The sequence below is a fragment of the Mytilus galloprovincialis genome, chromosome 13 (genome assembly GCF_965363235.1).
Source record: "Mytilus galloprovincialis chromosome 13, xbMytGall1.hap1.1, whole genome shotgun sequence".
Taxonomy (NCBI): domain Eukaryota; kingdom Metazoa; phylum Mollusca; class Bivalvia; order Mytilida; family Mytilidae; genus Mytilus; species Mytilus galloprovincialis.
In genome coordinates, this window is record NC_134850.1 from 44,570,972 (window position 1) to 44,589,546 (window position 18,575).

Genomic DNA, 18,575 nt, shown 5'->3' on the forward strand with positions numbered 1-18,575 from the left:
CAGTTACAAATTCTAGAAAACGTAATGTTTGTACTTTTAGTCAAAACCTGTAAAAGTTTCTTTATATTTCTGGTTTAATTTATTTTCTGATAAAACATGAAAATAAAAAATAATTGCGTTAATAAAAGAGTCAAGAAAAAAATCTGCACTCTGGGTTTTAGCATTTTCAAAATGTCAGCGTCCATGGTTTCAAATTTTTTTTTTTTAAAGGTTTAGATAATTGGAAGACAAATGCAATTTAATTGTGTACCAAAGTAAGCTGTACAGTTAGCATAAATTTCCAAAGATCCAACCATTTTTTTTAGTATTTTAAAATATGAATGATTTTAAGCTGTTTAATTAATTTCGAAACAAAATATGAATGATTTTAACGCTGTTTAATTAATTTCGAAATCATGAAAATACATGTACCATAATTTAACATTGTATTAGGCTAATGATAAGGTATTACACAACACAATTGTAGTTAAAGTAAAGAAACAATTACAAGAATTATGAAGGTATAATTTCTTTACAATTAACCCTAAACTATAGTATAAAGATCATCATATAACATATATTTTATTTAGGGCACGGAAGGGTGGGTTAATATTTTTCTCTTAATATGAGACAGGCATTACCTGTCAATGGGGACGAAGTCTGTATGAATTATTTTTTTTGTAACTTAAATATTTGTTAAAAAAAAAGAAGCGGAAATACCGTAACGTTTCCGATTTTGGTTCTGTTGTTAGAGATTTTACATCAGATCAATTCATATCAAAGACAAAGAATTATTAAAAATGAAATTTTGGTATTGTGTTCCTTGAGTTCCTATATTTTACTAGACTACTCAAAGTCTCACGACAACGAGACAGGAAGGAGGAAGTAGATTGCTGCGTTCTGCGCAAATGTGGAAATGTAAAAAAGCGACAAAAAAAAGATTGAACGATTTTGAGTTCATTAATACAATGAAAATTTCCCGTATTTTTTTTTTTTTTTTTTTTATTGATTTTTGTACTGTAATAGGGTACTTCGTCCTCAAATTAAATCTATCAAAATTGTTGGTCAATGCTTCAACTTGAAAATAGATACATTTATTATATAAAAGAACTTAAGTATTTACCTTGTGAAAACCAATTTTGAAGTGAAAATTTCAGGTATTTAATTCAACAGGTAAATGTGTAAAGCAAAATTATATCCGGGTGAAATTTGATCTGGAGGAAAAAATGTCACAGTAGTTGTTGTTATTTTTTTATCTGGAGGAAAATATTTCCCTGGGATATTTTTTGCTTTGCTGTGAAATTCTATCTGGGTACTTAACTTATTAAATAGTTATTAGAAAAAAACTTATCCTTTAAAAATTCTAGGAAATAATAATAGTGTATTTGAAATAAAGCGAGATTGTTAAAAAAAAATGTTTTATAATGGGAAATATTCACATATTATCCTTGAAAAGATTCCTGAAATACTCAAGTCAATATCATCCTTTTAAAAAGAAAATTATCATGAAACATAGGGAAGAAAACCAGAAGTAGTTTCAAAGATCGTAATTATGAAAATAATAACATGATTAAATAAGGTTAGTGAAAGTTAACAGTAATAGAAGAATTTGATTATGATGATATTTTTAACTATACAAATAGTTTTGTCTGGGGACAGAGATGTAGTTGTTGATTATATGGAAATATAAATCATAGCATAATAATATATTGGAACAAAAGCATGTTTAACAGCTGGATAGTTTAAACCTGTGAAATGTTATCTGTCTTATAAAATCAAGTTGTAAGTCATCTTTTCATATAAATGAATATATATATAAAAAAATAAGATTCAAGGAAATATTTCACTATAAAATAGATTCAGAAATCTTTAAAATATAAATTGTTCATAATTACCTCCCTTTGATAAATTATGCAAATTTTGTGTACCTTTGTGAAACATTTTATAATTATAGTCGGGTATATATTGATTTTGAGTAACTTACATAGTAGTTAATGGGACTCTATTTCACACGGTTCTGTGAAATATAGTATGGCAAATATACATGTATACCAGTACATACTATACGCATAACACAAATAGATTTTCACTCCTCTGGAAAAAATCAACCTGTGAAATACTATGCCTGGAAAAAAATTACTGGGACAAATTATCCTCAGGATAAAATATCATAGAGGAAGAAATAAACTGTTACAAATGCAAGTGAGTAGATTTCAACTGATGTTTAAATCATAAAATGTATAACAGAACTTTGATAAACAATTTTGAAACAGTGATGCAGAATAAATCTTGAAAGAAAGTAAATTCTTTCTCCGTAATTAGTAAATTTTATTAAATAACTAGAGGGGGAATGAATAAGTCCCGAAAACTGTGAAGTAACTAAGTGTTTATGATTTAAAAAAATCACTGTTCTAGGTAAAATAAATGATAATTTAAAACTATACTATTATAGCAACAGGTAAAAAGATAATTTCTAAACTTAAACTGTCACAAGAAAACTTAAATAATGATAAATCGTTATAATTAAAAGTGCACATACACCTTGCTCAGGTCTCTTACTTTTTGTTCTGTTTCTGTTTATCAAATGTAACTGCTCAACGGAAATAGACCCCAACAGCACCTGTACTTCTTCTAGCTGCCTTATGCACTCTCTGAGTTGGTGTTTTCTTAACACATCTCTCTTATTCTCTAAGACCTTTAACTCCCCCTCGAGCTCTATATCAAAATACTGAGTAGGACAAACGTCACCAGGACGCAATTCTTCACATAATCTTCTTGTTCTTCTGGTGTAGATGATGAATACAACCAGGAGATCGCTGTCTTGCCCATACTGCTGAAATAACTGAACAACAGAATCTGATGTATCTAAACTGTTGATATATTTCAAATTACTTCACAGAACAGGAAAACATTATTTAAGTTCAAAAATTACAAATCTATATTCAAAACTATTGAAATAGTTGATCGAAGCCTCAAATAAAACTTCAAAAGTTCAAATCTAATAAAAAATCCTTAAATCTATCGAAATTGTTGAGATCATCAACTCTAAGTCCAATAATTCAAATCTAATATTTTCCTCTTATTAAATCTATCCAAATCATTGATTGACGCTTCAAATCGAAAATAGATACATTTATTATATAAAAGAAATAAGTATTTACCTTGTGAAAACTAATTTTTGAAGTGAAAATTGCAGGTATATAATTTAACAGAAAATGCAAGTGAGTAGATTTCAACATCATAAATCATAAAATGTATAACTGATCTTTGGTAAACATTTTTGAAACAGTGAAGTAGAATTAAGAATCTTGCAAGAAATTAAATTTTTTCTCTGTAATTAATCATTTTTTTAAAATAAAAATTGCCAAATTTAAACTTCATTCTATTAAAATATCATGCATTGTCATTTATTTGTTAACAATTAAAATTTTGTGAAATTTCTAGTTTGTAGCCGGTCAGACTACTGTGATGAAAACTTTACTAGCCCTCGATAATTTTTAATAGCCTCGGGCTAGTGGACCATTGTTAGTGTCAAACACTGAATTGGCCAAAATATCAAGTCAAACTATTACCCAAACCCTATAACATTATATAAAGTAAATCTTCACCAAAGAAAAGCTGAAAGGTTCTACCCGATACCTGATAACTACTATCCATCAGATACTGGATTTTTATAAACAGCTTACAGCAACATGAAAAAAAAGAATTAAACAAACGTAATCACTAAACAATACACAGACAGAAAAGATTGATCTACAAATAGTTCCCAAAAAAGCAATGTATATATATATTTGTTCCATATTTACTTTATATATAGAATAGAATAGAATATTTGTATTTCCCAAATTACAGGGCCCATAAACCGAAGGGCATAAAATCAGATAAAATTGATTTACATAATTGGTAATACATGTACTCCAAAGTCACAAATATAAAGGTACAAATGTAAAAACTATTATTTTTTAGTAGAAAAAAATATTTTTGCTCTCTTTTTCTCTTAAGGGGGGGGGGGGGGGCCTTGGTGGTATACATTATTTTTTTTTTAGATATAGGATTTTGCTATATTTTTCTATATAAATGAACTTTATCGTATACTTTATAGAAAAATAAAATAAAAAAGTGGGGTCACCGTTCATTTAAGCTCACAATCTGCCTTCGAAAAAAGCATACATTTTTGTAAAGGTACTTTTTTTCTGTTGAACTAATGAGAGAAATAGAGGTTACACAAATGTATATCTGAATAAAAAAATTTGTAAGGGTTCCGCGGAACCCAGTGGCTCGCCTACTTTTGCTGTTAATCACACACTCATCAAAAATGATGAAAAAAATCAATAAAATTATACCTCTCGATACTATCTTTTGATTGTGAGAAGCTTCTGTCCAAGTTTGGTAAAAATCCAGGCTAGTTTAAGAATCTTAAAAATGTTTTAAATACTTTAACTGCAGACTGTATGTAATGTTAACTGGAAGAAAAACTAAGTCCATTTATAAGTAAAATACGGGAAAAATGGAATTTTATTTTTACAAAATTTACTTCTGGATACTATCTCCTGATCATAAACAAGTTCTGGCCAAGTTTTGTACATTTCCAGGATAGTTTAAGAAAGTTATTAAAATTTTAAAAACTTTAACCACAGAGTGAATGTAATGTTTCCTGGCAGAAAAAAACTAAGTCCATTTATAAGTAAAATACGGAAAAAATGGAATTTTATTTTTACAAAATTTACTTCTGGATACTATCTTATGAACATAAACAAGCTTCTGTCCAAGTTTCATACAATTCAAGGATAGTTTAAGAAAGTTATTAAAATTTCAAAAACTTTAACCACAGAGTGAATATTGTGGCCGACGCCGACGGAATGTAGGATCGCTATGTCTCGCTTTTTCGACTAAAGTCGAAGGCTCGACAAAAAGAACTAAATTACAGAAATCACTTAAATGTTACAATAGTTTAGTTTAAGTACAGCTTAATCCAAGAAATTGATAAAAAATATAGGTCACCGATGAGTTAAAAAAGATATTTCAATTTTAATGCCAAAAGATGGAATTTTTGCACCAAAGGGAGATAATTTGGAGCTTTTTTCAATGTTATATACATTTTAAAAGTCATCTGGGGCCAAAATGATTTGATTTTTATGGTTGATGATTGAACCATATGATAAAGTAAAAACTAATAAAGTGTAGCAGGAACAATTCTGCCTAAGATTCGGGGATGCGGACCACAGTTAATTCTAGTTTGTAAACTGATGTGTGCGGAAAACGACTGATGCCGAAAGTGATGCGCTATAATATATCTCAGTAAATGAAAACCAAAAACAATATATAATTTAATCAATAAAGTACAACTTTTATTATGTAAAGCCAAGAGTGTAGAAATGGAGCATTCAATATCATTTCAATTTACCATACTAAGGAGGCATGCAGCAAATGCACTAACCTAATGGATACTTGGTTGGAAAGCCTGGCTTTCCTTGGTTGGACTGAATGTCAGTCCTCAGAGGATTCAAAATAAGAATCTAAAACTAGTTATATAAAATATATAAATTTCTCACAGAAGGTAACCAAAGAATTTGCAACGATGCAAATATTAAACTTTACAATATAAATAAATATCTTTAACCAATGAATTAAAATAGCAAAAGCTATGTAATTTAACAAATATATCCTTAATAAGCTTCATGTAAATTAATTAACAATGAAATACATCAAATATGAAATTTAGAGTTTTACCAAAGGGAGCTAAAAATTAACTAATAACTCTGTCTGCTACATTCCTCCCCCTAAGACAAACGAAAAATTTCATCAATAAAGTCTTCAAACTGAAATGTCTATCAAATTCATGTATCTGCATCAATACGCACGCAAAATCCAAATGTCAGGATCAAACATTAAATCCAAAATACATCAGTTAAAGTTGAATCACGAGAATGTTCAAAGAAACCGCTACACCAGTCTGGTACCCTCCTCCTCCCTTTGAAAACAAATGTAAATGCAATAACATTTGAAAATTTGATTTAACAAAAGTCTATCAATGTTCATCAGATAAAATGTCTTTCAAACACATGTAATATCCCTTTTAAATAAATGTCACTGTTTAACGCATACACAAACACACATCGGAAGCAGGTCCATCTGTTAACGGACGCGACTTTAGGTCTTCTTGGTATGTAGGCTTCAGAATCAGTAGTACGTCATATAGGGTAACAGCACTGCTAACGGTTGAAATCCAACATGAAAAGTTGTACCAGGCATTCTCCACCAGTGTTGATCTCACAGTGGCACTTTTAACGTGTACCACCGGGTTCTTTAACTGCACTCCAACGTTGTTGATAACGGTAACACAGACGTTGTGCCACCGAAGATGGATCGGGTCCATCTGTATGCAAGGTTCTCAAAATAAAGTTTGACGATGCCCAGCTTTATAGCAAGGTTCTAAATAAAATGGGCGATGCCCAAATTTTACATGGTACCAAATAATGGATCAGATCCATCTGTATGAGCTAGAAGTGTTCCTAACTTCAAACTTAACTTTCACTCTATTGGTTTCTGCCATGACTAAAGTCAAGAAGTCGGTCTCCCGTAAACCCTGTAAATAATAAATATTTAGCTAGAGATTACAATCCAGACAAATGAGCAACAACTCATAAAACAAACCAATTCCTACTAATACTAACTAACAGTCTACACTTCAAACTACACAGAAGATCAGCCATAATTCAAGCCAGTAATGAAAATGAAAAATAAAACCAGTTGGGATGTGCAACATCCCTCCCTTGGAAAAGGAAAAACCAAACAACCAAAATTGAGGCTTGTGACACCTCTGAGTATATTGAAATAAATATAAAGTATAACTATATATTTACAACACAATGTCAAAACAAACATTAAACAAAGGTAACACAATCTGAACTACAATGTTCATTCCTCAACATCCCACCTATTTCTGAGAGCTTTACTTGACTATCTGCAGACCTTTCATCTCTAGCATGAACTTTGATAGACATATTTGGACACTTAGACCTGACATGACCTGACTGGTGACATTTAAAACATCTCTTATGTTTTATATGTTTCCTTCGTGATCTCAATCGTCTCCTCAACATATTAATTAAAGTTTCAAAACTCTTCTGAACAGTATTACAACAAACTGAACTTTCTGACTCATCAATAGTCTCTGAATCACCAGAAAAATGAACAGCTTCATATTCAATGGCAAGTGATAAAGCCTCATCTAAACTATGAGGGTGCTTAAAAGTGACAAATTTAGCCATCTCAATATTCAAACATGATGTAAATAAGTCAGTAAAATACGAATCCAAATCGGAAAAATTATCAGGATAAGCCTTGTGAGCTAGTATCTTAAAACGCTGACCAAATTCAGAAATTGTTTCATTTTTCTTCAAACTGCAAACTCGCAGTTGAAATTTAAAATATACCACCCTCTCCTTAGGATTGAACCTCTGAATGAGAACATTTTTCAAGCAGTCACATAATCGTATAACTGTGGCCTCTTTAAGAAACGTAAAGTAGTTTGAGCATCACCTCTCAAATTCATTATTAACTGACATGCCATCTCAAATTGATTCCACTTATTCCAAAGAGAAACTGTCTCAAAGTGAACAAAATAATCTGTAATATCAATGCTGATACCATCAAACAAACAAGGTTTTTCTTCAAACCTAATCATAACTGAATAAACATTTACAAAATGAACCAAACTATGAAAATAAAATACCCCAGAAATAACTATTCAAAACTGGTCTGATTTGGACTGTCATATCCAGTGGCACCAGACATTGACTCAAATGTCTGCTCCATTTCTTATAAATTTTTTGTTCAGTTACAAACCAGAAAAAGTTGCTTTATAACTCCGCACCCCACCCGCACTACCAAATGTAGCAGGAACAATTCTGCCTAAGATTCGGGGATGCGGACCACAGCTAATTCTAGTTTGTAAACTGATGTGTGCGGAAAACGACTGATGCCAAAAGTGATGCGCTATAATATATTTAAGTAAATGAAAACCAAAAACTGAAAACAATATATAATTTATTCAACGAAGTACAACTTTTATCATGTAGAGCCAAAGGTGAAAAGAAATGGAGTATTCAATGACTTCAAATTAACCCATACTATGGAGGCTTATAGCAAATGCACTAGGCTAATGGATCCTTGATTGGAAAGCCTGGCTTTCCTTAATTTTTGTTTTATCTTTATGAGTACTCAGTGGATTCTAAATAAGAATCTAAAACTAGTTATATAAAATATATAAATTTCTCACAGAAGGTAACCAAAGAATTTGCAACGATGCAAATATTAAACCTATAATATAAATAAATATCTTTAACCAATGAATTAAAATAGCAAAAGCTATGTAATTTAACAAATATATCCTTAATAAGCTTCATGTAAATTAATTAACAATGAAATACATCAAATATGAAATTTAGAGTTTTACCAAAGGGAGCTAAAAATTAACTGATAACTATTTCTGCTACAAAAGTAATAAATAAAATTTGTATTGAAAAAAAAATGTTTAAAATTTTGCTAAAATATTTGTATCCTTGAGCCTCCTTAAGGATGTACTTTGTAAAATTAAATAAATCAAGAATGTAAAATTGATGCTTTAAGCTAGAAGAGTATTAGTTAAGGATCAAAATAAACTAAAAATATTGATAGGTCATGGAGCTCCTTGTCAAGACTTTTGATGTATAAAATATGGTAGGAGAAGGCTGTCTCAGACTTTTACCTTATATTTGGGTCTCAAATCAAAGGAAAGAAAATCAAGAATCTGCTTAAATTTTGTTGAATGACCTTTTATGAGCTTTTAAGTCTTATATGAAAAGATAAAGGGGTGTTATTGGGTAGGATATTTTACCGTGTATCATATGGAAAAACACCAAGAAGTCTGAACATTTAACACAAAATTCTACAACCTCACCTTGCCCTACATTTGTAAGTACGTGTACATCCTTAAGTCTATGTGAATATTCATTTTTTATGTATTTTTAAAAAATAAGCTTACATGCTTGCAGTTGAAACTTTGCATATTTATATCAAATATATATGTAAAAAAAAAAAAAAAAACAAGGAATGATCTCATCATCTTCAAATTTTATTGTATTATATATGTTTACAGGAATAAATAATGCTGTCTCCAGGAACATATCTAAATCATGAATGGTATAGGTCACAGGAAGGAAGGGAGATAATCACATCGTTACTTCAGAAGAACCTGGTCACTAGGAAAACTTTTGGTAAGATGAAGGTAACTTCTCACACTCACAAAATAAACTAAAGTCTAAGTAAAATTTAATTTTGATTTAAAAAAAAAAAAAAAAGAACAAACCAATAGCCTTATGTTGTATAGATCTAGAATATCCTCGTTTGTTAAGTCAAAGTAGCCAGAATGAGACTGCATTGAACTCCTTCTCTTATTTATTCTGATAAAAGTTCAGACATTTCAATGAAAATTTGATAACATATAAACTGTTCTAATAGTTACGTTTTATTTATAATCCTTTGACAGAAATATAACAGAATAACTAACATTGATATATATTTTTATCACATATTTGTTAGGAAATCATTGGGTTTTGGGTATGATAACTGCAAAATTGCTCTTCTCATATTGTCACCTGGGGCAAAATTGCTCTTCTCATATTGTCACCTGGGGCAAAATTGGTTATTGGTTATATATTATGTCCATATTCACCCTTGTTATAATCTTTAAGTCCCTTTAATGGATGCCTGACATGATTAGATAGCATACAAATATTAAATGCACAATTTTATTTTGAATACCTTTTCTTTCTGTAACAAGAACATGTAAATGTGATATGCATGTGAACCCTGCTTTGTACCTGTTAACTGTTGCCATAAGGTTTGGAATTACCTGCATGACTTTTTCAAATTTAAACAACCCTTAACTATTTGTCTTCCTTTTTACATGATATTTGACGATTAAAATGTTAGTATAATCATCATATTAAAGTTAACTTTTACATTTACAGGTCTCCTAGAAAAACCAAATGTTTCTGCACAAGTTGAGGAAGTGACATACAAAATATTTCTGGTTGGGAAGAGTGGTGTAGGAAAAACAAGCACTATTGCAAAATTATCAGGAAACCAGATTCCTACCAGTCATAGTGAGACTGCAGGTATAATGTTGTAATACAATAACAGTTAGAATAAAACTAGGGAAAATTGTTTTGTTATCTACATGTAGATCTTGTGTTTTTGAACAATATTTGCATATATGACTGATCAACTGATTTAAAAAGGGGCACCTGCTGACAGATTTGGGGTAACTGTAATTGTAATCGTTAATCAGCTGTAATTGATTACAATTTTCCAAGTAATCATTGTAATCATTAATCAGCAACAAATCTGATTACATGTAATTTAATTTAATCAATTACTTTTCAAAATGCCCTGTAATCCTGATTACTTTATGATTACATTCTGATTACAATTAAAAAAATCTTGAACTGTGTTTATGGTAAATAAATGAACCTTTTTGTTCTTATTGAATGAATATTCAACAATTTAAGATAGTTTGGTTTACTTTATAAAGCATTGTTATAATTGATTTGTATAACTCAGTAAAAAATAAACTGTTACAGTATTGAAAAGTTATCATTAGCCTAAGAAGATACATGCAATACAATTTTATGTCTCTAGTAAAAGATATTGTACATATATTCACAATTAAAAGATGTACATATATTCACAATTTAAAGATGTACATATATATTTAGTTAAAAACTATTATATTTAAGTAATATTATACTTTTCTTTAACCCCTGAATTATAATCTTTTGTTAATATTGTGATTTTTGTCAACTCTGAATTGACAGGTAGGAAACCAATTAACATGATTAAGGTTTGTTTTTATTGCAATTTCCAATTGAGTATAGCTGTAGGACAATATATATGATAAAAGATTAATCAGACATGTGAAAATTTATCTAATTAGCACAAACTAAATTAAAAGTTGGACAAATATCTTGCTTAAAATAAGTAAATTTTAGTATGTACTTGGACTGGACATGTAAAATGCATTGATTTATAGTATTGTATTTTGTTAACAATTTGTAACAATTCTATTCAAATTTTACATAGCTTTTATCTGGTAACTTTATTTTATCCATATTTTAACTTTTATAAACTGCACCTTGAAATACATATAAAGTCTGGAAGAGGTCAGAAGACAAACAGCAAACTCTTTCTAAAACCAGATTCAATTGAAGTCAAAATAATTCAGAGATCAATGATAATAAAGTGTAATGGGTGACACAATGTTCATGTATGTATGTAGTGAACTTTTGTGGTTTATTAAATAGATGAAGTTTGAGGTTGTCATTTTTATAATATACAAAACAAAATCCTTTTGAAAAAGTGCTTCAGTTATATTAAATGCTAATTCATTCACATCATTCAAAATGTTTTTTTGTTTTTTTTTATTCATTGTAATCAGATGTAATCATGATTACTTTGCCAATGTAATCATTAATTTAATCAGACACTTTCAGAAATGATGTAATCATTAAATTAATTTAATCGTACAAATGACAAAGTAATTGTAATTTAATCAATTACATTGAAAGTAATCGGACCCATCTTTGCTAGCTGTTAAACTAATGTTCACTTTTGACTCAAATTCTCATATTTGATTTACAACATACTAAAACATATATATCAAAATTACCATAAGTCTGAAATAAACAGTTAACAAGGCATGTACTCGATAATATATGTCAGAATTTTGTGTGTATTTTAGTCTAAATGCCATCTAATTAACTATCAAGATATATATCCTCCAAATACTGCCGACAATAGCATAACCTGATATATACATCAACATAAATGTAGATAGATTTCAATCTCATGTAATTGAATTTTTATAGGTCTATTCAACTTTATGTTATTGGTTTAAAAAATAAGTTCATTAACGTTTTTACCAGTATTAGAATAATATTTTCTTGATTGAATTAGTCAACTGAATAGTTCATCTTAATTTTAATTTCAATGTTAACATTCTTTTCCTATTAATGGCTGAACATGAATTATGCATGGGTAACCAATCTCTAAAGGTCAGATGAATATTAATTTATTGAGGTCGAATTATTCACTTGCAAGTAAATAATTCATCAGTGATATTTCCTAGATTATTTTGACAAAATTGAACCAAATTGGCTACTAAAAACAAATTTTTATTTCTTATTTTACTTTTATTAATGATTGAACCAAACAAAATCAAAAACTTAAAAATCTGTGAAAAAGATATTTTTTGCCACTTGTGACTAACTAATTGGAAGTTTTGAATAATGCAATACGCCTTTTATGGTACATTGTTTATTTTTGCATACCAAATTGTTGTTAAATTCTGTTTGAACTTCAATAGATATATCATTGCCAGACAATGGTTTTCATTGTTTCTTCAACCCTGTTGCATGTGTCAAACTATTTTGTTTTGGTTCTCGATACTATGAATTAATAAATACATTGCATTGTCATTAAAGGAATACAGACAACCACCATTTACTGGCCAGGTAAAATACAGCAGTTCAACAAAGTGATAATGTTCAAGTTACAGTTATGGGATGCTGGGGAAGGGGCATTGAAAAAGTTTGACCATATTCAGCCGGTAAGGAGTTAATTTATCCAATTCAGTTAAATTTATTTTTAATTCCTTTAGTTTACCCTGATCGATTTAACGTTTTACTTTTGTTAAAAAGTCACAATTTGAGAAAAAAGTTTGTTAAGATTTAACAAAAGTTTTGATATACATGTATAATATATATAATATGCTACCAAATTGATTCTACATGTCACATACTTGGTAAAGAGTTCATTGTTTTTGTGAACACACCTGATTTTGCTAGAAGTTCTGTGAAGATCATAATGTAAATATGAATTGCTATTTTCTAGATTTTTCTTTTATTTTATTTCAAATTTAAATTCTAGAAGACTTTTTGTAATTTTTTTGAGAAAAACTAAAATATCATCTACGATAATGAAAGAAAAACAATTTCTGCTTTTCTTTTGCGATGCTTAAAAAGAAATGAAAATAATGCTTATATAATACATGTTATTCTTATTCTTCTTTACAGGCATGTTTAGAAAAGTGTGACTGTACTATGTACCTATTTTCATTTGTTGACAAGAGTAGTTTTGATGACATTCCACAGAACTTTGGAAGATTTAGTGGACCAAAAGATACATCTTGTAAAATTATCATGGGAACAAAGTATCCTTTGTTTAATATTCATAAACTGAAATAATTATATTTTAGTATAGCATGACATTTGGTGAAGACTTCATTCTAAAAAAAAAGGATGAAATTGCATTGTTAATATATAAAGTTTGTAGTCATTTGGCCTCATAAAAAAACAAACAACATTAAAATATTAGGGCAAATTTAACTCTTCGTTAACTTACTCCTTTGGTAGCAAGCTTCATTACAGCATGCGAAAATGTGTCTCTACATTCATTACTGGTCAACTTTTTGTTTTGTTGAATTTTGATATCTTATCACACATTATGGCCATGTATAATACTTTATCACATTTATCTCATGAACTGCAGATCAGAGCTTCCTTAAATTTGGAATCAAGTTTCATGTATTGTTTGATGTGTTGATACATTTATAGTTTATCAATTTCCTGGTTGCCATATTCATATGAAAAATTTGAAGAATTTTTTTTTCCTGTGGAAACGTAATTGCTTGTAACTTAAAAACAAATATCCTTTTTTTTGTTTGAAGATTTCATAAATTTCACTTATTATAAATTACAGTTATATAAAGATAAAGAGGCCTTTATTTTGAATAAATAACAGAACATATCCTTAACTTATAAAAGATTTGATCAGCATGCGCATACAGAAATAACGCAAAGAGACATCAGAGATTTTGAACAAAATTGGAAAATACCGATCTTGAAAATCAGAAACACTCCAGATAATGATGGAAAAACAGACTTCAATGATGTAGCACAAATATTAAATATTATCTGTGAACATTTATGGTATAGAGATGTACTGTTATCAAATAAGACAGAAGAAGGGAAGATATCATATTGTTAAATAGACACGATGATATCATATATAGTTAATGAATAGACACAGGGATGATATACTGTTAACTACAAGTAGAGACAATATTATCATTAAGTGTACTAGAAGCAAGGACAATATAATTGTGACTACACTAGGAAGATATTATATTGTTAAGAAGACACAGGGATGATATCATATTTGTTTAATACACGTAGAAGCAGGGGTGATATCATTTGTTTAATTGACCATTGTTGACAGAGAGACAATGTCATATCATATTGTAGATAGACAAAGGGAATTAAGGGATATTATCGTATTGTTAAATAGATGCAGTGATGATTTCAAATGTTCAAATAGACATAGGGATGATATCATATTGTTATCAAGTTAAAGAGCAGGTAATATACTGTTATCAAGACAAAGGGCAAATATAATATTATTAATGACAAAGGGAAGAAATATTGCAAAGTCAAAGTCAGAGATTTTATTGATATAAAATCCAAAATCTGGATTGTCATCAACACACAAATAAACAAACATTTTGTCTGCTCTATGGTCGGGTTGTTGTCTCTTTGGCACATTCCCCATTTCCATTCTCAATTTTAAACAATAATAATTACAATCATATACATAGCAATACAGAACATAAAACAATATAAATATAGTTAGATGCTGGGACCATATCATATTGTTTTGTTAACTAGTGGTTTACACAATAGTAATGACAGCAAACATGTTATATGTGAAGAAAGCTCATATAATAGGAAATTTATGTCACACGAAAGTTTGATATATTTAGAAACCACAAGAGAAGATCCAAAAGGACAAAAGTAAATTTAATCAGAATGATTTCAGTTGTTTGATCCTTGTAGAAAGGCATTGCTAAGTTTGGTATTTAAAAAAAACTCAGTGTCTGAATCCCCATTTTCATAATTATATGATATTGTAAAACATAATGGTATAATATAAACATTAGAAGTTACTATCAGTATCAGGTCAGAGATGTCAGGCCAGTCAATTGAAGAATCATGTTTATTTTGCCTGAATACATAATTATATTTTTATTGCCTTGTAAAGATATATTCTTTTCCAATAAACATATTATATATTCATTGTGTTGGCTTTATTTAGATGTAATGTGTTGATTGATTCCTTTAACAAATGAAATTTTCATCTGTCTTGGCTGGAATTTAACATTTATATCCTTAAATTTTTGAAAAACTAATGTAGTATCTCCTGTCAGCTTGGTTGAGCTTTCAAATTGACCGTAAGGTGAATTTTTATGGTATTTTAAAGTAAGATAATGTGATATTTGGTACAGCATGCTAGATTTCAGCATATATTATCTGGTTTGCCAAAGTGTGATGGTCTGGCACACTAGAGCATGATGACCATGTCTGCTGGTAAACTTGGTAAATAACTATTATAGTTTATCATGGTGAAGTGAGGACTTATTGTGCCCAAATGTTTACTGCTTATCACAATTCAAAAAAAGTCCAAAACCCTTTTTTGTTCGATAATTAGATGTAAGAAGATTTGGTATGAGTGCCAATGAGACAACCCGCTCATCCAAGTCACAATTGATAAATGTAAACCATTATAGATCAAAGTATAGTCTTCAACACGGTGCTTTGGATCGCACTGAACAGCAAGCTATAAAGGACCCACCATAAATGACATGGGTCAAACCATTCAAACGGGAAAACCAACTGTCCAATCTATTTAAGGGGGTAAACCTTGGTTCAGGGAGATAACTCTTTAAATCAGTCAAGCGTTTGTAAAAGTCAAGTTCATCAATGTATTTTAAGCATTTAACCTGAAACAGATTGAAAATAATCTATGTAACCTAGAAGCTTAGAATATGTTTTTGAAAATGGTTGACACAAACGTACTGATGATTTTAAGAGTTATTTCCCTTAACCTAGGTCGAACTCCTTAAAAAACGAGAAAAGAGAAACATTTACGAACCACATCAACAAACGATTACTGTACATCTGATTCCTGTGGTAATAGGCTGCTGTCCAATTAGTCACAGTAATGTATGGCAAACCATAACTATGTAAGATCATAAGGAATAGCTGAATAGCACAGTTCATAATTGAAATTCTAAACAGACAATAAAAGCATATGTTGCTGTCACTGATAAGAAAGGTTAAGTATATTTTGTCTATTACTTTATTTCAATAACCAATTTGTGCAATAATATATAATAATGAAAATATATTAAATCATCTTTTGAAGCATATCTGACAAAAGCACAGTCAGGCTTTTGCTATCCCTTTTTGTTCATACCTGTGTCACCTCCCTTTACTTTTTCAAAGATCTCCACTTTGAAATGACTGAACCATTTAAAATAAAAAGTTACATGTTTTATTCTAAGAATGTTCATCAACCAACATGGCCACCATGCCTAAAAGTGAAACGCAAAGAGATAATGCAAGCTTTCAAGTAACATTATCAAATAATGACAGGGAGAGAGATGAAATGTTCAAAGAGCCAAATTCTTACAGGAGATATATTGTCCTTAAGTGAACATTTAACTTACTTTATTCATTCTCTCAAAATTTGTTGTTACTTTGTTTTGTATCTTCTTAATATATGTAAGAGATTTGAACGTGGACTAACTACTATTTTCTTGGCATATTTCTTTATAACCCTGCATTAGAGGCTAAAGAACCACTACATTGTTGATATCATGTTAAAAATATTATAACTATATGTGATTATTTTGGTTATATTTACATTTTAAGCTTTTTTCATTTATAAACAAGGTAAGATGCAAAAAGATTAACTTAGCAGTCTCAATTTAACTCCACTTGATGCGTATTCTGTTATTTGTGACGCTCCACTTATGGTCTACGCTAAAATGTATAAAAAGAACAAAGCTTAAAACATACGTCGAATGGCTGATAAAACCAAAACGTTACACGACTGAAGCTGTCTGTTGATTGGGGTTGTTTTTGCGAATTTCTGACCTGAATAGTAGTTTTTACCTTGTTTGCATCTTTGATTGAAAAAGAAACACGAATCATACTAAGTGCGTTTGGATAACTGAAATGAAAACTTTCAGCTACAATCTTGTTTTCAATATTTTTAAATCGTTTTAATATATTTGTTCTTGCTCTTATCTATATAGAATTGCAATAATAGTAGTTTATAAATTTCGACCCTCTTATAATATTTTTCCACACAAGATGTCAACATTTATAAACCACCGATAATGTAATACTGTATGATTACGAACAAGAACCCATAAAGTAAGTTAAAATAATAATACAGAATATTAACTTATATTTAGAAAAATCAACATTAAAACAATATGTATAATAGTTGGGGTCAATTCCCATGGATAACATAAACAAGCTCCGTTGGAAATTGGTCATGATACTATTTGGCTTCAATTTTTAAAATAGAGTGATAAAGTACTAACACCACACATAACTGTTTTATCCAGGTTTTTATTATAAAAAGTGGTCAAATTAGAAAATGTTAGTATTGTCGCCTATGGCAGAATAAATAGTAGCGTTTTCCCTACTGGGAATGTGCAACTCCTAACTTATATATTGTATCGTCCGACTATTCAGATGTCGTTAGCTACAACCTGTGATCACATTGGTCGGTGTCGTTATCCGTATGATAACAACCGGAAGCAGTTAATAATACTTTCAGATTAAGAAGACGATAAGAACAGTTGTTGGGAATAAAAAATTCTCATAAATTTATTATTAATCTGAAAAAATGTATCAAGTTAACGATGATCTGGTAAAACAATGCTGTAAACGTAAGCCAGGAATCATAAAATGAACTCGCAACTCAAATATTTTTTTAACAGCCAGTTTCTGTATCCCATTCCTAAATGTATATATATCCACGAAGTCGATGATTACACAGGGAAGTACTTGTTTCATTTAAGAAAATATGAATCTCGATATGACATACGATGCATATGATATAAGATTTACAATTTTCAGTTCCGTTGTTTAATCACCAATTTAAAGTGTTATATATCAACGAAACATCCTAATTTTGACACTCCAAAACATATTATATTATGTACTTAAATAGTTACTCCTTTCCACATTTGTGAATACTAGTAACATCGAATAATAGTGACAAATATTGTGATTAATATTCAACAATATCAACACGTGTATGCATACTGATTTCATTATCAACCAAACGTGTGTGTTTAAATAATCATGGCTAATGTTACAATGACAATAAGCGATTTTGATGATAAAAAATTCAAGGATTTATTACCACCTATAGTTTTTATCGTGATTACATTAATAATTGGAGTTCCTGGAAATCTCGTAGTTCTGGTTATCTATGGCAAAAAATATGCTAAAAGTGTTCACAGAACTATTGTCTGGAATCTAGCAGTGGCCGATCAGATCTTTTGTACGATTGGAATACCATTTAACATTGCTCGGATAGTACACTATTATTCATTTGAAGGAGAATGGACATGTGTCGTGTTTGTAGTTTTGTTGTATTTCCTCCTGTTGTATTCAACACACTTATTACTACTTCTA

General features: G+C 29.7%; 1 protein-coding gene across 2 annotated transcripts; it reads left to right on the top strand.

The window, feature by feature from the left end:
* Window positions 1-14,777, top strand: LOC143057603 (ciliogenesis and planar polarity effector 2-like). 2 transcript variants are annotated; one of them, XM_076230934.1, is made up of 6 exons: window positions 1-21; window positions 9,119-9,236; window positions 9,993-10,139; window positions 12,504-12,628; window positions 13,095-13,231; window positions 13,845-14,777. In XM_076230934.1, exons 2-6 carry the CDS (start codon window positions 9,128-9,130, stop codon window positions 14,065-14,067), a joined length of 741 nt encoding a protein of 246 aa, XP_076087049.1. In that variant the 5' UTR covers window positions 1-21; window positions 9,119-9,127; the 3' UTR covers window positions 14,068-14,777. The 2 variants fall into 2 exon arrangements, with proteins under 2 accessions (XP_076087049.1, XP_076087048.1); XM_076230933.1 differs by lacking the exon at window positions 1-21 and adding an exon at window positions 167-254 and having other exon boundaries at window positions 13,845-14,776.
* Window positions 14,778-18,575: the final 3,798 nt, after the last annotated feature.

Excerpts from the sequence above, each read along its gene's own strand:
- LOC143057603 (XM_076230934.1), top strand. The coding sequence starts at position 9,128 with ATGCTGTCTCCAGGAACATATCTAAATCATGAATGGTATAGGTCACAG. Across the intron at positions 9,237-9,992 it reads GGTCACTAGGAAAACTTTTG|GTCTCCTAGAAAAACCAAAT; the intron begins GTAAGATGAAGG and ends TTACATTTACAG. Across the intron at positions 12,629-13,094 it reads AGTTTGACCATATTCAGCCG|GCATGTTTAGAAAAGTGTGA; the intron begins GTAAGGAGTTAA and ends TCTTCTTTACAG.